At 33.7% G+C, this 19,419-nt stretch overlaps 1 protein-coding gene across 1 annotated transcript in view; it reads left to right on the top strand.

Moving 5' to 3' along the window:
- The window catches only part of dip2ca (disco-interacting protein 2 homolog Ca), a 147,453-nt gene that overhangs the window by 123,805 nt on the left and 4,229 nt on the right, over positions 1 to 19,419 (top strand). Inside the window, 12 exon segments of the mRNA XM_051097956.1 lie at positions 713 to 834; positions 915 to 1,026; positions 1,102 to 1,211; positions 2,909 to 3,039; positions 6,964 to 7,132; positions 9,098 to 9,268; positions 12,082 to 12,111; positions 16,966 to 17,027; positions 18,693 to 18,750; positions 18,850 to 18,924; positions 19,015 to 19,189; positions 19,271 to 19,394. Of these exon segments, the coding sequence (XP_050953913.1) occupies positions 713 to 834; positions 915 to 1,026; positions 1,102 to 1,211; positions 2,909 to 3,039; positions 6,964 to 7,132; positions 9,098 to 9,268; positions 12,082 to 12,111; positions 16,966 to 17,027; positions 18,693 to 18,750; positions 18,850 to 18,924; positions 19,015 to 19,189; positions 19,271 to 19,394 (1,339 nt within the window).

Raw genomic sequence — 19,419 nt, 5'->3', positions numbered from 1 at the left:
TAAACTTTTGACTTCAACTTTATTATACTTAGACACCAGACACATCACAATCTGGCTTGGATATAATGGTCAGAAATTATTTAAAGGCATAGTTAATGAAAATGAAAATTCTGTTGTTTACTGACTCAAGTTGTTCCAAACCTGAATGAGTGCGTCTTCTGTTGAACACAAAAGAAGATATTTAAGTATGTTGGTAACCAAACAGTTGACGGTAGCCATTGACTTCCATAGCATTTTTCCATACTGTAGAATTTGATGGGTACCGTCAACTGTTCAACTATTCCTTTAAAGATTTAGTTTATACAAAAATACAAATTCTGTCATTAATTACTCACCTTCAAGTCGTTCTAAGCCTGTAAGACCTTCGTTCATCTTCAGAACACAAATTAAGATATTTTTGATCTGACCCTGCATAGACAGCAACACAACTACCACGTTCAAGGCCCAGAAAGGTAGTAAGGACATTGTTAAAATAGTCCATGTGACATCAGTAATCAGGGTCAGAAAGCTCTTGCATTTTATCAAGAATGTTAATTTGTCTTGTGGGTTTGGAACGAGGGTGAGTAATTCAATTTTGGGTGAACTATCCCTTTAAATACACTTGATACTTAAGAGACCCACTGAAGTAATCTTAGCTGATAATTTGAGACCACTGATCTAGGATAAAAAGTTAAAATGTACTCATATACGTATATGCGTTTTTAATTTACAGGTATTGATCTGATTGCTGCCTTTTACGGGTGCTTGTATGCCGGCTGCGTACCAATTACAGTGCGACCACCACATCCCCAGAACATCGCCACCACCCTCCCCACTGTGAAAATGATTGTGGAAGTGGGTGTTGACCTAAAATCCTTGCTTATGTAGTTTAGATATGTTAAAAAATGCCAGCTAATGTATGAGTTTGTGTTCAGGTGAGCCGATCGGCCTGTGTGATGACCACACAGGTCATTTCCAAGCTCTTGAAGTCAAAGGAGGCGTCTGCCGCAGTGGACGTCAGGACGTGGCCTCCTGTTCTGGACACAGGTGAGAGTGGATTAAATGTCGGATGGCTTCTTCAGTTTAAATGAACGTGCATTTAATATCTAACTTTTTTTATAGATGATCTGCCAAAGAAGAAGCCTCCTCAGCTCTACAAACCCTCCAATCCAGACACGCTGGCTTACTTGGACTTTAGCGTCTCCACTACCGGAATGCTTGCAGGAGTAAAGGTGGGTATTAATCATCCCCTGTTGTGTGAAATGAGAAACCCCTGCTCTTTATTTCCCCAGCACAAAAAAACAGGAAGAAAACGTTTGAAAACTCAACTCACAGACATAAAACCCTCTCAGATAGCCGCTGGTGAGATCAGGTGTCATATGCACAGAGGAACTTTTCTTCTTTTATTGTTCAGAGATGAAAACCAGGTTTTGAACAGGCAGCCGCTATTATGTCATAGGAGCCATGAGTGTTTGCAGAGACCACCCAGTATTGTGTAGTTCTTCTGTTCCTTTGACCAAGAACTGATCTGTTCAGTTCCTTTGGAAGTTCTGTACAGCCCCATGCACTTATATTTGCTATTATGGCAGCCCACTTGCATTCCTCACAAAATAAGTCTTTATTGACTCGTTATGAATGAAATAAAGCACAGTCGTGTGACATTTAGTTATTAAATGGATTTTTGGTGACTATATATTTATTATGTAGTATACATTATCATATATTGTATTATTTATATTTTAAATCTAAAAAACAAAAATGCTTTTAATAAGCTGAAATTAAATAAAACAGTTTTTTTGTATTTTACTTTACTTTTTTTATTTTCATTTGAAGTAACACTGAATTAAGTCCAAGTAACAAAATGCTTTTAATAAGCTGAAATTTAATTTAACTTTTTTTTTTTTTTTGGTATTTTATTTTATTTTATTTTATTTCAGTTCATTTGGAATTTGGAAAATCTAAGTAACAAAAATGTTTTTAATAAGCTGAAATTAAAGAAAGTTATTATTTTTTATTTTATTTTATTTTATTTTATTTTATTTTATTTTATTTTATTTTATTTTATTTTATTTTATTTTATTTTTATTTTTCAGATCATCTTATATGAAGTCCAAGTAACGAAAATGCTTTTAGTAAGCTGAAATTAAATAAAGTTTTTTGTATGTTATTTTATTTTATTTTACTTTATATTTTTAATTTTCATTTCAGGTAACACTGAATTAAGTCCAAGTAACAAAAATGCTTTTAATAAGCTGAAATTAAATAAAACTGTTTTTTGTGTGTGTGTGTGTTTTATTTAATTGTATTTAATTTAATTATTTTATTTTATTTTATTTCAGTTCATTTGAAATTAAATCCAAGTAACAAAAATTCCTTTAATAAGCTGAAATTAAAAAAAAAAAGTTATTTTATTTTTTATTTTATTTTATTTTATTTTATTTTACTTTTTTATTTTTACATTTTTTACATTTTCATTTCAGGTGCCACTGAATTAAGTCCAGGTAACAAAAATGATTTTAATGAGCTGAAATGAAATAAAACTGTTTTATTATTATTTTATTTTATTTTATTTTATTTTATTTCATTTCAGTTCATTTGGAAATAAATCCAAGTAACAAAAATGCTTTTAATAAGCTGAAATGAATGAAAGTTATTTTATTTTATTTTATTTTATTTTTGTTTTATCTTATTTTATTTTATTTTATTTTTCAGTTCATTTTAAATGAAGTCCAAGTAACGAAAATGCTTTTAATAAGCTGCAATTAAACAAAAAAGTTTTTGTGTATTTTTTTTTATTTTATTTAATTTAACTTTGAATTAAGTCCAAGTAAAAAAAATAGCTTTTATGCTTTTAGCTTTAGTTCACAGTATTAATAATGTTTTTTCATTTTTTTTTTTTTTTTAAATATATTTTTATATTTCTTCCCAGATGTCCCACACAGCCACCAGTGCCTTTTGCCGCTCTATAAAGCTCCAGTGCGAGTTATATCCCTCTCGTGAGGTGGCCATCTGCCTGGATCCGTACTGTGGCCTCGGCTTTGTCCTCTGGTGCCTCTGCAGGTGAGAGACGCCGCCTGACGCAATCACAATCATCCTAATAGAGCAGGTTAAAGGCCTGGTCACACCAAGTCTGAATTTACAGCATGGAAAAACATGAACTAGTTTTCAGCAGGAAACAATGCATCTTTATGAACTCATTCTCACTGTGTCTGCAATATTGTTGATTTGTCTTTTTAAAGGAATGCACAGAGTTCAATACAAGTTTAGCTCTGTCTCCTAAGAAAATTATTTCCATTCCTCAGTTTGTAAAAACAAGCCATAATTGTATGTACCGTTAGAATGGAAGTCTGTGCAGCAAGCCATTGCACTAAAATAAATGTTAAAATATACATTATTTTCTCATAAAGGCTGCATTTATTTGGTCAAAAATGCAGAAAAAACAACAATATTGTGAAATATTATTACAATTTAAATAGTGTTTTTCTATTTTAATATAGATACAATGTAAAATTAATTTCCTAATAAATTCTTAATCAATTTTAAAATGTATTCCTGTGATGCAAAGCTGAATTCATCATTACTCCAGTCTTCAGTGTAACATGAACCTTCAGAAATCATTCTAATATGATTTATTATTATTATTATGATTATCAATATTTGAAACAGCCGTTCTACTTAATATTTTTTTTTCTTAATATTTTCTTTATTCAGGATTATTTGATGAATTAAAACTGAATAAGAACAACATTTATTCAAAATAAATCTTTTTTTTTTTACAATATAAATCTTTATCACTTTTTATCAGTTGAACACATCCTTGCTGAATAAAAGTGTTAATTTTTTTCAAAAAAAGAAAGAATAAAAATTTACTGACCCCGAATTTTTAAACTCTAGTTTATATTATTACAAAATATTTCTATTTTAAATAAATGCTGTGCTTTTTAACTTTTTATTCTTTAAAGAATCCTGAAAAATGTATCACAGATTCAAAAAAAATATTAAGCGCGACATAAATCAGCATATTAAAATGATTTCTGAAGGATCATGTGACACTGAAGACTGGAGCAATGATGCTGGAAATTCAGCTTTTCATCGCAGGAATAAATGATGTTTTAAAGTATATTAAAATGGTAAACCATTATTTTAAATTGCATTAATGTGTCATAAAATTACTGTTTTTTCTGTATTTTTGATCAAATAAATGCAAATTTGATAAGCATAAGAGACTAAAACATTTAAAATCTTTCTGATCCCAAACTTAGTGTACATTATTTTGAGTTTAAATATACTTTATTCATTTGTTTTTATAATAATATATTTCTAGAGAACCTTTACTTAAATGCATCACTGAAAATAAAAACAAATATGGTATAATAATCTAAACAGTAAAAACATTCAGAATGAAATAGAAACATGAGATATTGTATCTTATTTAAGTTAGCACTTATTCAGTTTGTTTTAAAAATATATCTTTTTAAAATATCTTCCAACCTGTAAGCCGCCATACTAAACTTTAAACATGCAAAATTTCTTTTTACAAGACTTAAAGGAGAAGTCCACTTCCAGAACAACAATTTACAAATAATGTACTCACCCCCTTGTCATCCACGATGTTAATGTCTTTCTTTCTTCAGTCGTAAATAAGAAATTATGTTTTTTGAGGAAAACATTTCAGCATTTTTCTCCATATAATGGACTGATATGGTGCCCCGATTTTGAACTTCCAAAATGCAGTTTAAATGCGACTTCAAACGATCCCAAACCCAGCCGAGAAAGAAGGGTCTTATCTAACGATTGGTTATTTTAATAAAAATAATACAATTTATATACTTTTTAATGTCAAACGCTCGTCTTGTCTCACTCTGCCTAAACTGTTTTTGTTCCGGTTCATGACAGTCAGGGTATGTCGAAAAACTCTCATCTCATGCTCTCCCTCAACTTCAAAATCATCCTATATCGCTGTTTTACCTTTTTTGTTAAGGGTGTTTGATCTTCTTTGCATGTTCACTTTGCAGAAACTGGGTCGGTACTTCTGCAGCGATGTAGGTATGGGATTATTTTTGTGCCAATAAGAATGAACGTAACTTTATAAAACTGAACGTAACTTTCCAAGAAATGATCAAAAATATGCCACTGCAAAAGAAGAAAAACACAATGAAAATGAAAAAAATGAACTCAGTCGCACGAATTTAACATGCTCTTCAAATATGCTTTATTCTTTGTTAATGATTTTCAAAGAATCGTTTTCGCGAATCATGGATTCTGAATGCGTTGCCACAGCTTTCGCTTACGCTTCGCAAATTTTCGTTTGCTGTTTTGGCACAAACCTCTCGTGGGGGCGGGCTTAACAGCGATCTACTCTGATTGGCTAATGAGCTTTTGATGGACAGTTGCTCTCTGACCTGGAAGCACAGACGGTGACGTCAGTGGCGCACATATTGGAAAGTTGTTGCAGTGTGCAATACGTCGTGCTTTGTTTATATTAAGTATTAATGTTATTAGTATTTCACCTACGGTCGTCTCTTAGTTTCTAAAGATGAGCTCCCAGGAGAGACACGGAGCGGCATCATCTTCCACCTCAGCTTGTCCCTCAGGGCAGCTTGAAGTAAGTTTGTGTTGCTAAAGTAACGTTAATCAATAACATCGATAAAAGTTTTATTCATGTACAGTGTGCAACAGTTGTGATAGTTTCTATAAACAAAGCACGACGTATTGCACACCGCAACAACTTTCCAATATGCGCGCCACTGACGTCACCGTCTGTGCTTCCAGGTCCGAGAGCAACTGTCCATCAAAAGCTCATTAGCCAATCAGAGTAGATCGCTGTTAAGCCCGCCCCCACGAGAGGTTTGTGCCAAAACAGCAAACGAAAATTTGCAAAGCGTAAGCGAAAGCTGTGGCAACGCATTCAGAATCCATGATTCGCGAAAACGATTCTTTGAAAATCATTAACAAAGAATGAAGCATATTTTTGATCGTTTCTTGGAAAGTTACGTTCAGTTTTATAAAGTTACGTTCATTCTTATTGGCACAAAAATAATCCCATATGTAGGATGGTTTTGAAATGATTTTTGAAGTTGAGAGAAAATACAGTCTTTTTTTTTCGACATACCCTAATGTAAATAACCAATCGTTTCGCTAGATAAGACCGTTCTTCCTCGGCTGGGATCGTTTACAACCACATTTGGGATCGTTTGAAGCTGCATTTAAACTGCATTTTGGAAGTATAAAATCGGGGCACCATATCAGACCATTATATGGAGAAAAATGCTGAAATAATTTCTTAATGACTGAAGAAAGAAAGACACGAACATCTTGGATGACAAGGGGGTGAGTACATTATATGTGATCTTTGTTTTGGAAGCGTACTTCCCCTTTAATCATGTATACTGTATATACATGAGGGTTTAATCAATTACTAATCTTGGCTGTGGAAGGTTATATGCAGTTTTCACCTCTTGAAACTTAAATAAATCAGAGTTTTGCCCCAAATGAATAGTGTTTTCACAAAACTACAAGTTAATTTTTTCTTTTAAACTCTAGTATGAGTCAGTTACTGTAATGATGACTGTAATTAAAATAGACGAACAGTTCAAAATGTGGTAATGGACAGAGATGCCAGAGATGCTGTCATTGAATTGTTCAGCTATGTAACAATTCATCAGTGGAGTATTTTTTATTTCCCTGTCGTATCAATTGGGCGAAACGCTTTGCAGGCAGGCGAGCCGCTCAAGTATTGAACCGGTTTCTCAATAGACTGCTGCCTTGAAAAATCGTGCTTTTGTGCTGCGTTCACATGAGTGTGTGTTTTTATGCTGTGCTGTGTCTCCTCTAGCGTAAAGTGTGTGCTCAGCTCCTGTCTCGCTTGACTGATGTGTTGTTCTCCCAATGTGTCTTATTTGTCAGGGTGGGCAGGTTCCTCTGCTGTGTTTGTTGTGTGGTGGTAACGTTGTGTTTTCTTCTGTCTCTTCCCACCGGGCGAAGTGTGTATTCAGGGCATCAGTCCATCTTGATTCCCCCGTCCGAGCTGGAGGTGAACCCCGCTCTGTGGCTGCTGGCTGTCAGTCAGTTTCGGGTCAGAGACACGTTCTGTTCGTACTCCGTCATGGAGCTTTGCACCAAGGGGTTGGGCCTGCAGACAGAATCCCTCAAGGTACCCGATTCCCTCTGAAGTGTCAGTCATTCGCTTCTTTTTCTCTTTAAAGGGAAGGCGTTTTTAGTTAGATTTCATGTTATATTTGTGGCACTGACAGAAGGCGATTGTTGGTGGTCTTGTGTGTGTGTGTTCTGTGTTCAGGAGGTGTGACTGTGTGTAATTAACGTCTGTTCTGAGTTAGTGAAGGAAAGGCCGTCCGTGCCTCCTGGCGAGCCTGTCTTGTAAAATCTTGTTTTATTTACTCTGATTTAGTCATTGAGATTGCCATAGTTACTAACTGCAGTCTGGAGCCGAGTACAGTTTATTAACATCGCAACGATCAATGAGGATGAAAAATGAGAGACATTTTTTGGTATAATGAGGCAGAACTGTGAAAATGTTTTCTTTTACACACGCTTTGTCTTTCCAGCTCCTTCGACTCTTCTTTAAATGGAGCTTAAAGAAAAACATTTGAATAAATATAATGTATAAGCTGACCCTATTTAAGTTTACTGCATGTTATTCTAAAGAAAAATCTATTATAAAAATATATGATATTATTTTATAATATCTTATAATTTTAATTGATTATGGTTGTGGTTATAATTATATTTTGTAGCATTTTGTAGCCTTGACAGCATCAGCTGGTAAGAATTTTTTTTTGTTTACATTTAAAATTAAATTATATTAATATAGAAATATTTGAAACTATTTAAATATATTAATTTAAATATTTAAATTAATGTGGGCTGAGCTGGGGAAAATATTCTAAAGAAAAATATATTATATTATGTTATATTATATTATTAACATTTATATTTAAATATTTAAAATAATATATTAGTATACTGCTATACTATTACTATTGATTATGCTTATGATTCTAGTTGAATATTTTGTAGACTTTTGTAGCCTTGACAACATCAGCTGATAAGAACGAATCATTGACAATTTTTACATTAAAAATGAAAATATATTGATATAAAAAAATGAAATTTTTTGAATATATGAATATTTATATTTAAATATTTAAAATAATGTGTTAGTATACTACTATATATTACTGTATATGAAGTTTAATAATAAATAATTAAAATATAATATAAGTAATATATAAATAATATTTTTTTCTTATGAGCAGATATCAACAACACTGTTTGGGCTGGGAAAAATATACTAAAGATACTAAAGAATAATTTAAACTATTATTATATTCTATTATATTACATATCTAATTGATTATGGTTGTGATTATAATTATATAATTTTAATTATATAGCCCTGACACCATCAGCTGATAAGAAAGAATCATTGAAAAATTTTAGATTTAAAATATATTATAATATAAAAATATATTTAAAATTATTTAAATATATTAAAATTTATATAAAATTTTTTTGAATAAAATATTAATATACTACTATATATTACTATATATACATTATAATAATAAATCATTAAAATATATATTCATAAATAACATAAATAATCATTTAAAAAGAATTTTTCTAGTTAACAGGTATCAACAACACTGTGTGGGCTGGGAAAAATAATATCAACCAGTAATATCATGATGATTATGATTGTGTATACGATTATATTAATATTATATAATTAATTATAATAATAAGACGGCCTTGGTGACATCAGCTGTTAATTTACAATTATTAGATTTAGAAATAAAATACACTAATATAAAAAATCTTTAGAATCAATACAAATTTATTAATGTGTATGTATATGTGTGTGTATATATAATAAATATATATATATATATATATATATATATATATATTATTATTATTATTAATTTATTTTTTGTATTTATATACATTTATATGCATTACAGATATTAAATATTATGCAAATACTGTTTCATTTTGCTTGAAGTGTTTTTTTATATCGCAAAGTGTGTTAGCTACACTTGACAAAATGTTAAGATCGATGACTCATTTGCTGTCTTTCTCTTTCTCGATCTCTCAGTCCCGTGGACTTGACCTATCCCGCGTCAGGACGTGTGTGGTTGTCGCTGAGGAGAGGCCCAGGATAGCCCTTACCCAATCCTTCTCCAAGCTCTTTAAAGACCTGGGCCTGCACCCGCGAGCCGTCAGCACTTCCTTCGGATGTAGAGTGAACCTGGCCATCTGCCTGCAGGTTAGTGTGCGACCGAGTGTGCGTGTCAGCGGTTAATCTGATGCTGACCAGAAAACACGAGGCAGAGATTGGGCCGTAATCCCAATCCCAGCGTTGTTTTAGCAAGCCAACTGCAGCCGGGATTAGCGTTCAGACTTTGCCGAGAGGATTTCACTGTGCCTTTAGTTTGTGTTCGAGTGAGAGTAGCGCAGCATTATTAGATATACTGAGGCTGTAGAGGTAAAATCAGGACACAGCTGATGTAAACATATATGTAGAACACGTCAAAAATAGTACTTGTCAACTGATATGGGGTTTTCCAAAGCTGCTGCTGAGTAGAGTGGCCAAGTTGATGATATAATGCTGGTGTGTTATTCATATACTCATACAGTATCGCTGTTTTTACCGTACTTTTATAATAAAAACATTTAGAGAATTCTTACAGACTCCAAATGTTTAAATGGTAGTGTATAAAATATAATAAAACAGCACTAGAATCTGCATTTCATGCCTATTAATTAATTTATTTGCTAATTATCTATGCAATTAAAGGGATAGTTCACCCAAAAATTTAAAATCTGGCATTAATTACTCACCCTTATGTCGTTCCAAACCCGTAAGACACAAATTAAGATATTTCTGATAAAATCCGAGAGCTTTCTGACCAACGCAACTGATACGTTCAAGGCCAAGAAAGGAAGTAAGGACATAGTTAAAATAGTCCATGTGACATTAGTGGTTCAAATTTTATGAAGCTACAAGAATACTTTTTGTGTGCAAAGAAAACAAAGATAATGACTTTATTCAACTTCCCAATGTGTTGTGGTACTCATGTGAACATGCATCGAAGAAATTGCTGAATAAAGTCGTTATTTTTGTTTTCTTTGCACACACAAAGTATTCTTGTAGCTTCGTAAAAATTAAGGTTGAACCACTGATGTCACATGGACTATTTTAACGTTGTACTAACTACCTTTCTAGGCCTTGAATGTGTCAGTTGCGTTGCTGTCTATGCAGGGTCAGAAAACTCTAAGATTTCGTCAGAAACATCCTTAATTGTGTTCGAAGATGAACGAAGGTCTTACGGGTTTGAAACAATATAAAGGTGAGTAATTATTGACAGAATTTTCATTTTTGGGTGAACTGTCTCTTTAAGTGGGATAATGTACAATCAAATGGCCATTATCATCAAATAAACCGTCTTATGGTAACACGAGGCTCTAATGTGAACTCTGGGAGAGTTCGTTTTGGAATAATAGCAGTTATAACTTCCACCCACCAGCTTTCATGATGAATTTTTGTTACCAGGCAAAACGCACCACACCACTCAGTCATACTACAGATGTTTCTATGGTTACATACTAGAGAGATGAATTATTTTACACTTAGGATTCTAATGACTGTTAAATCATAAAATACTCTAAACAACCTCACAGGCAAAAATGAGAAGCTTTTATATATATATAGTCAAAAGTTTACATACACCTTGCAGAATGTGCAAAATGTTAGGTTTTTTTACCAAAATAAAAAGGATCATACCAAATGCATGTTATTTTTTTTTAGTACTGACATGAATAAGATATTTCACATAAAAGACATTTACGTATAGTCCACAAGAGAAAATAATAGTTGAATTTATAAAAATGACCCTGTTGAAAAGTTTACATGCACTTGATTCTTAATACTGTGTTGTTACCTGAATGATCCACAGATGATATTGATGAACATGATATTGTTCATGGGTTCCTCGTTTGTCCTGAACAGTTAAACTGCCCGCTGTTCTTCAGAAAAGTCCATCAGGTCTCACAAATTGGTTTTTCAGCATTTTTGTGTATTTGAACCCTTTCCAACAATGAGTGTATGATTTTGCGATCCGTCTTTTCACATTGAGGACAACTGAGGGACTCATATGCAACTATTACAGAAAGTTCAAATGCTTGCTGATGCTCTGGAGGAAGCGCAATGCATTAGGAGCCGGGGGTGAAAACTTTTGAATTTGAAGATCAGGGTAAATTTAGCATATTTTGTCTTCTGGGAAACATGCAAGTATCTTCTGTAGCTTCTGAAGGGCAGTACTAAATGAAAAAATATGATACTTGCGCAAAATAAAAAAAAAAAAATCTCATCTTCCTTCTTTTCAAAAGTTTTCACCCCCCGGTTCTTAATGCATCATTTTTCCTTCTGGAGCATCAGTGAGTGTTTGAACCTTCTGTAATAGTTGCATACGAGTCCCTCAGTTGTCCTCTGTGTCAAAAGATGGATCTCAAAATCATACTGTCATTGCTGGAAAGGGTTCAAACACAAAAAAAATGCTGAAGAACAGCAGGCAATTTAACTGTTCAGGACAAAAAAAATCAAGTGTCTGTAAACTTTTGAATGGGGTCATTTTTATAAATTCAGCTGTTGTTTTCTCTTATGGACTATATGTAAACATCTTTATTGTGAAATATCGTATTCATGCATGTACTAAATAAAAAATAACATGCGTTTTGTATGATCCCTCTTATTTTGGTAAAATAATTAACTTATTGCATATTTAAGGTGTATGTAAACTTTTGACCTCAACTGTTTATATATAAACCACAAATACTGTATTTTACATGCAAGACTGGGCTGGGAAAAATAATATCGGTCAATAGTATTTTCAGATCTTTACTTCTTATTATTTTGACACTCTGCATGTTGTTTTTGTTCTTTTGTCCCACATGGCTCTCATTTCCTCCTTTTGTGTTTCATATTTGTTCATTTTCTTTGTCACATCCATAAATCTTCACCCCCTATTCCTTTTTCCTCACTCTCTCTCCTGTCTCTCATCTGCTCACTGGCTGTTGTAGCCCCACAGGCTCGGGAAGCTTGCGGATCAGGTAGGGAAGTCCAAACGCTCCCCGCTCGATCTGGCACTGGGTGTGGAATGGGGTCCGACTTAAGCTTTTTTACCCTCTCAGCTGCTGGGCTCTTGATCCTTGCGGTGTGTGGCTTTTGCTAATGTAGTGGAAGTGAACGGCTGGTCTGTCCGATCAGTGTGACTAATTTATCAGACTAATGGCTGACCTAATGGGCTACTTTCCTGGATTCAGGAAAGATGCCCTCGGTTTGATCTTACTTTCAGTGTGGTGAGATCCAACCCTCCCCAAGTGAGATTGCCACTCACCTGGACTTACACCGGGGTTAAGAGTTGCGTGTTGCTGTGCAGCTGCAGTCATTAGTAGTGTTCCCGTAGTGTAGAGCTTTATAATCACTGCCATTAGGTGGAATCGTGCTTCCACTCCCTCGTTCGCCACATTGTTTTGCCGTGACATCACAAACACAAGGGGCTTTGTTCGAAACATGAGTGCCTACACATGAAATATCACAGACTCCAGCACTGTGTGAGTCAGTGATTTGAAATGCGTCTCTAAGGACCGTGTCTTGTCGACAGAACTGATTGTTGTGCTTCAGACACAGGGAGACCTCTGCTGGTCTGTTTTTGTTTGTGAAGTACATATAATAAAGTGCTGAAGGGATGACTTGTTTTTGTAGGCCACTTCGGGTTCAGTCATCTAGAAGTGGATTTAGAGTGGGTTAAAGACCTGAAATTAGGTCTGAGGTTTGCACAAGCCCAAGATATTTTCACATTTTATTCTACGACATAAAACCTTTGACTAGTCTTGAAAAAGGCAGTTGCTAAGTGGCTAAATGGGACTACCAAGGTTGTCTGGGACATTAAACATCTTCACACAATTGATTTTTACCTTTTATAGGCATATTTACTGAACCTAATTAAATGTATGCATCATATTTTCTGTTAAATTCTTAAACTTAATCAATAAATTCAAATATTAAGACACTGTAGGGTTTTTTTTTTTTTTTTGCATATGCGTGTATACTGTGTATATTTATTATTATATTTATTATTATTATCACTGATGATTATTTTGGTAATCGAGTAATCTGTTGATTATTCTGATGATTAATCGAGTAATCGATTAATTATAATACTTTTTTTTGTAGTAATACAAATAGACCTAAGCGAACAAAAGCCTTTAAAATGACTTAAAATACATATATAATAGCAATTAGACTGAATATCAAGTGAATATCAAAAGCTAGAAATCATATGGTTTTATTGCACAAAACTGTTCAAACACATAATGTATTAATGTATTATAAACAGTGCAGCTAATGCATACATTATGCATTATAACAATTGCCTGCAGAGGGTGCCAATGGCCAGACGATTGTTTTTACACTTTACTGCGCAATCTAATTTTTCTTAAATATATATATGCATGTGTGTATATTTATTATTTACGTAATAAATATACACAGTAAACACACATATATTTCCAATTAATTGCGATTAATCGGTTTACAGCGATTAAAAAAAAAAAAGTGAACTACTGATTTTTGAAATGATTTTGGTTGAAAATAGGGAAAATATACTTTAATATAAACCTAAAATCACCAGTAGGTGGCATTAAATTACTGCATGAGTGAGTCATTGAGTCATTCATTCAACTGGTTCGTTCAAACAGCTTATTGATTCAGTTAGAGAACGCTGCCGTGTGTTGCTCAGAGATTCAAAACAGCTGTGCTGCTTAAATGTGTAATATGAATGAACAGTCTGTTGAGATAGTATTCTCAAGTGAAATGAGTTGGACCCAGAAACACCATTTCTTACGTCAAGACTTAACAAGCGGATAGGAAATTAACGAGAGGAATAACAACATGCAGCAAACGGTAAAACTGTTTGCACTCCAAACCAGAGTGTTCATAATTAAGATAATGTATTAAAATAATATGGTAAGACACACCAATTTGCAGTATTTAGCAGCAAAATGAGCTGTTTTGTACAGCTAAAAATAGCTGGACGCAGATTAGACAGAAAGCCAGACCCATAAAATTTACAAATGGCTGTGCTCCCTCCGACGGGCAAAATAAGGTGGATTGGGTTTTGGCCTACCAAAATACATCATCACTCACAGCACTCTATTCTAGATATTTTTTCATTCTGATGGAGTTGGGGCGTCTGAGTGCCTCATAATGAACAGTCATTGCAAGTACACTAATGATCAGTCATGAAAAATAATGATCAAAATGATGAGTGTTCATTTGTAGCTTGTGCTCAAAGAGCTGCAGTTGTTTGTATTCTGTCTGTTCATTTCTCAGTTGTATTGTTCCATAAAGGCCATTTCACATGAGTCACGTCGACGGTCCTCAAATGCAGCAAATTTCAAGGAACGATGCGCAGTTCAAACACTGTGACGTGACGTGCTCAGACAGCCGGTCTTGTTTGCTGCTGACCTTGCAAAGCGTTGACAGTGATCACAGGACAGTTCACCTGACATAAGGAAAATCCGAATGGAAGAGAGACTGATACTGTACATTAGGCTGTACCATATAGTGCCAAAACAATATATACAGAAAGTGATTTATGACAAAAAAGGAATGCATTTAGCTGGTTTCATTTGCTTTAGGGATAAACTAATATTAAAATTCACCGAACACTAATATGTATTTTAAATAACATTAAATGGTTTTTCACCCAACAATTGTTCCAAACCTGTAAGACCTCTGTTCATCTTCGGAACGTAGCTTCATAAAATTTTGAACCACTGATGTCACATGGAGTACTTTAAAGAGCAGGTCATGTGGGTTTTCGAAAAAATGTTTTGAGCGTGGACCCCATTAAAGGGGAAGTTCACTTCCAGAACAAAAATTTACAGATAATTTACTCACTCCCTTGTCATCCAAGATGTTCGTCTTTTTTTTTAGTCGATAAGAAATGATGTTTCTTGAGGAAAACATTTCAGGAATTATCTCCATATAGTGGACTTCAATGGTGCCCACAAGTTTGAACTTCCAAAATGCAGTTTAAATGCATCTTCAAATGGCTCTAAATGATCCCAGCTGAGGAAGAAGGGTCTTATTAACAACTTTGTAAACACTGCGTCGGAACTTCTGCAGCAATGTAGGATGATTTTGAAGTTAGGTAAGAAAAAGAGATGCGAGTTTTTCGGCATACCCTAACTGTATTGACCGTATTGACCCCGAAAAAACCTGGAGTTCACGAAGACCTAGACAAGACGAGCATTTGAGGTTAAAAAGTATAGAAATTGTCAGTTTGTTTAAAAAATGGCAGATCGTTTGGCTAGATAAGACGCTTCTTCTTTGGCTGGGATCGTTTAGATCCATTTGAAGCTGCATTTAAACTACATTTTGGAAGTTCAAACTTGGGGGCACCATTGAAGTCCATTATATGGAGATAATTCCTGATTTTTTTCCCTAAAGAAACATAATTTCTCATTAATTGAAGAAAGAAAGACACAAACATCTTGGATGACAAGGGGGTGAGTAAATTATCTGTAATTTTTTGTTCTGGAATTGAACTTCTCCTTTCAAAATCACATTCCAGGGTGTAAATACACGATTTTTGTCAAGGTTCCTTTGGTAAATTCGCAGTTCAGGGGCTAAATATGACGTTATTGGGGTTGCTTCAACCCGCGACATAAAAAACAAACGCAGACTTGGCAACACAGATGGTAGCGTGCCAATCACAACAGGCTTGACCAGCTGACCAATCAGAGCAGAGTTCGCTTATGAAAGGGAGGGGTTTACAGACATTACGCTCAAAAGTGGTTCGAACGAACTGTTTCGAAATCATTGACAAATGGCTGTGTATAAATGTGTATTTTGAGAAAAGGTCAGTTTTCTGACCATGCATTTAAACGTTATAGGGGACTCCAACACTTTAAAATATCATATGACCAGCTCTTTAACAATGTCCTATTAACTTTCTGGGCCTTGAACGTGTCAGTTGCGTTGCTGTCTATGCAGGGTCAGAAAGCTTTTGGATTTCATCACAAATATCTTAATTTGTGTTCTGATGAACGGAGGTCTTACAGGTTTTGAACGACATGAGGGTGAGTAATTAATGACAGAATTTAATTTTTGGGTGAACTGTCCCTTTAAATATCGGTGCATAGTGAACTACGGATGTTTAGAAGTTCTGCAATCAGTTTTTGTACCATCTAGTGGTTCAGAAGAAAAGCTTCTTTTTACCTCTCCGCACCTTTATCTCTGTTATACACTGTAATATGATTTGGCCGTCCATGACACTATCTGCTGCACTTTTCATGTGAAGGTCAAGGCAGCGTATTGCACTTGTGTTGAGAAGAGCATTGTAGCACTAATGGAGAGCCTTAAGGCAGACCTAAGTTTATAAAGCAGCCGGTAAACGCTCTCCCGTCCACCCAGTGGCAAAAGATCTGCAATACCGGGGTGCTTTCACCGCAAGCAAACATTCAGATCTTTGAAGGGTCTGTCAGCTTTCATCTACAGCCGTCTTTTTCTCTGCTTCACAAACACCCACACATTTGTCATCCCGGCTTCATAAACGATTCCTATTTTTCGCTCTGCTCACTAAAACGCCTCCGTTCAAGGCATCATTTATAACCGTGTGCCTTTCAGGGTGATGGTTGAAATTTTATGTTGTTGATGTCTCTGTTTGCTTGCTGTCTCAGCCTTTTTTTTTTTTCCCTTCAAACTCCTTTTTTACCTTTTTCAGTCTGTGGTCTCTAGGCTGTGCTACTAACTAGTTAACAGCTGAAGTGGGTTGACTCAAAGGAAATTGACCAGTTTTACCCCTACCCTAGAGAAATCAGTCATAGCTAGTTTTTTGTGCTTTATAAACTGTAGTGTGTATCTCCTGATTAATGGCTTCATGATGTGCGTTTCAGGGGACGTCAGGACCAGACCCGACTACTGTGTACGTGGACATGAGAGCTCTCCGACACGACAGGTGAGAGATTTAATGACAAACTTTACTGAGGCATCAAAGTGGAGAAATCTGCAAAATTGATGACAATGATAATAAATGATAATAATGATTTCATAATGATAATAAAATAAAATCTTAGACAAATTACCTTTCATTGTAAAATAACCTATTTAATTTACTAAATTTCCCAAGAATTGGCATTACCACATTCAAACTCCTTTAAAGCATAAGCAATTTAGTTGTTGAAATTCCATTAATATATATATTTTGTTTAATTAATTTGTTAAATTTAATGTTTTGTTGAATTTTCATCATATATATCTTTACATATATATATATATATATAGATATATATATATATATATATATATATATATATATATATATATATATATATATATATATATATATATATATATATATATATATATATATATATATAAACATTGTGTTGTGTTCAGTTTTTCAAATATTATGGGAAATATTAAGTGTGATATTATAATGGTAACATGTATTTACTAAATTAAATAATTGGCTTTTATGTTGTCATTGTATTGAAGTAATTAAAATATTATCCTGAGAATATTTATTTCAAGTTGACAACATATCTTTTTAAACCCTAACCTTAATTCATGTTAATTGTGTAACATTTTCAAGTAAAAACTGTTTATCAGTAGAATAAAATAAATATTTTAATAAAATAAATAAAAAATTCTAAATTTCAGAATTTTAAATTTTTTAATAAATTCTCATAATAATAATAATAATAATGAAATAAAATCTCAAAATAATTTTTTACAGTATTTTATCTAAATAAATGAAAAATAAAACCAAAATCTGTTAAACTGATTATTTTGATATTAAAATGTTAAAAATATATATAAAATATATAATATAAATATAATATAAATCATTTTATGTTTTCAATTTTTTTTTATTGTTGTGATTATTGTTTTTATGATTATTCTGCTGCCTTTTTTGTGAATTATTGTTTTTATTATTGTTTTTATGATTATTCTACTTCCTTTTATGTAAAGCACTTGGAATTACCTTTGTGTATGAAATGTGCTATATAAATAAACTTGCCTTGCCTTGCCTATAAAAATATTAACTATACTATTTTCTCTAAATAAATTCTCTAAAAATGTATTAAAACTAGATTTTTTTATTAAAACTCAAAATAATCATTTATTTTGATATTAAAATGTATACTAGTTATACTATTTTGTCTAAATGAATAATAAAACAATTCTAACTAAATTAAAATTAAATGATTGATTTATTATTTATTATTTAAATTCAAACTTTAATTTCAACTACAAGCAAATTTATCTTGATCTTAAAATGAATATTATTTTGTATAAATAATGGAAAAGAATACACTTAAAACGAAAGTAAAATTATTTATCTACTTTGATATTCAAATTTATTTATATCAAAATATTTAAAGTTTTTAAATGTTGTGTGATTGCTGTATGTCTGCACGTTTGTTTGTACTCTATGGTTATGCATTTTTCGTTAGTGTTATTTTAGTCGTGCTCACTCGGAAGTATAATTTTGTGTTTATTTACTCAGGAGTGTCACAGGTTTTTTTGAAAATGTCATTAGCCCTGTCTTCGCCTGTGTTTATGAGCTGATAATTGATAATTTGTCAGGAAAGCAACAGTCTGCTTGTTTTTCCCTTAGAGTTCGGCTGGTCGAGCGAGGCTCCCCACACAGTCTCCCCCTCATGGAGTCTGGAAAGGTACCTGCAGGGCTCTTTACAACAGTTTCAGTTTGACTCCATCTGGCTGTGTGTTTTGAAAAGATTAAATTACTGTATCTCAATTTCATCCTCCACCAGATTTTACCCGGAGTTCGAATCATCATCGCCAATCCTGAAACTAAGGGCCCGCTGGGAGACTCCCATCTAGGGGAGGTGAGTTCGTATTGGAAAACAAAGTTGAGGTCGAAATCATCTTTGGCTCATTATGACTTCATGTGTTCCTGGTCTGTTTTGTCTTTCTAGATCTGGGTTCACTGCGCCCATAATGGCAGTGGTTATTTCACGGTGTATGGCGATGAGGCCCTGCAGTCTGATCATTTCAACTCACGCTTGAGCTTCGGAGATACGCAGACGGTGTGGGCGCGTACCGGCTACCTGGGCTTCCTCCGTAGGACCGAACTCACAGATGCAAGTGGAGGTGATCATGCATTTTTAGTCCCGTGTGTTTGGTTTTTAACTGGTAATCTAAGATTGATACTAACATCCTCTGTGTTTCCAGAGCGGCATGATGCTCTGTATGTAGTGGGTGCTCTGGATGAAGCCATGGAGCTGAGAGGAATGAGGTATCACCCCATCGACATTGAGACCTCCGTGATACGCACTCACAAGAGCATCATGGAATGGTACGACCTTCCCACTTCCAATCTA

The sequence above is a fragment of the Labeo rohita genome, chromosome 24 (assembly GCF_022985175.1).
Source record: "Labeo rohita strain BAU-BD-2019 chromosome 24, IGBB_LRoh.1.0, whole genome shotgun sequence".
Classification (NCBI taxonomy): domain Eukaryota; kingdom Metazoa; phylum Chordata; class Actinopteri; order Cypriniformes; family Cyprinidae; genus Labeo; species Labeo rohita.
Note: the sequence above shows the minus strand (reverse complement) of the source record. Positions and strands in the feature narration are given on the sequence as shown.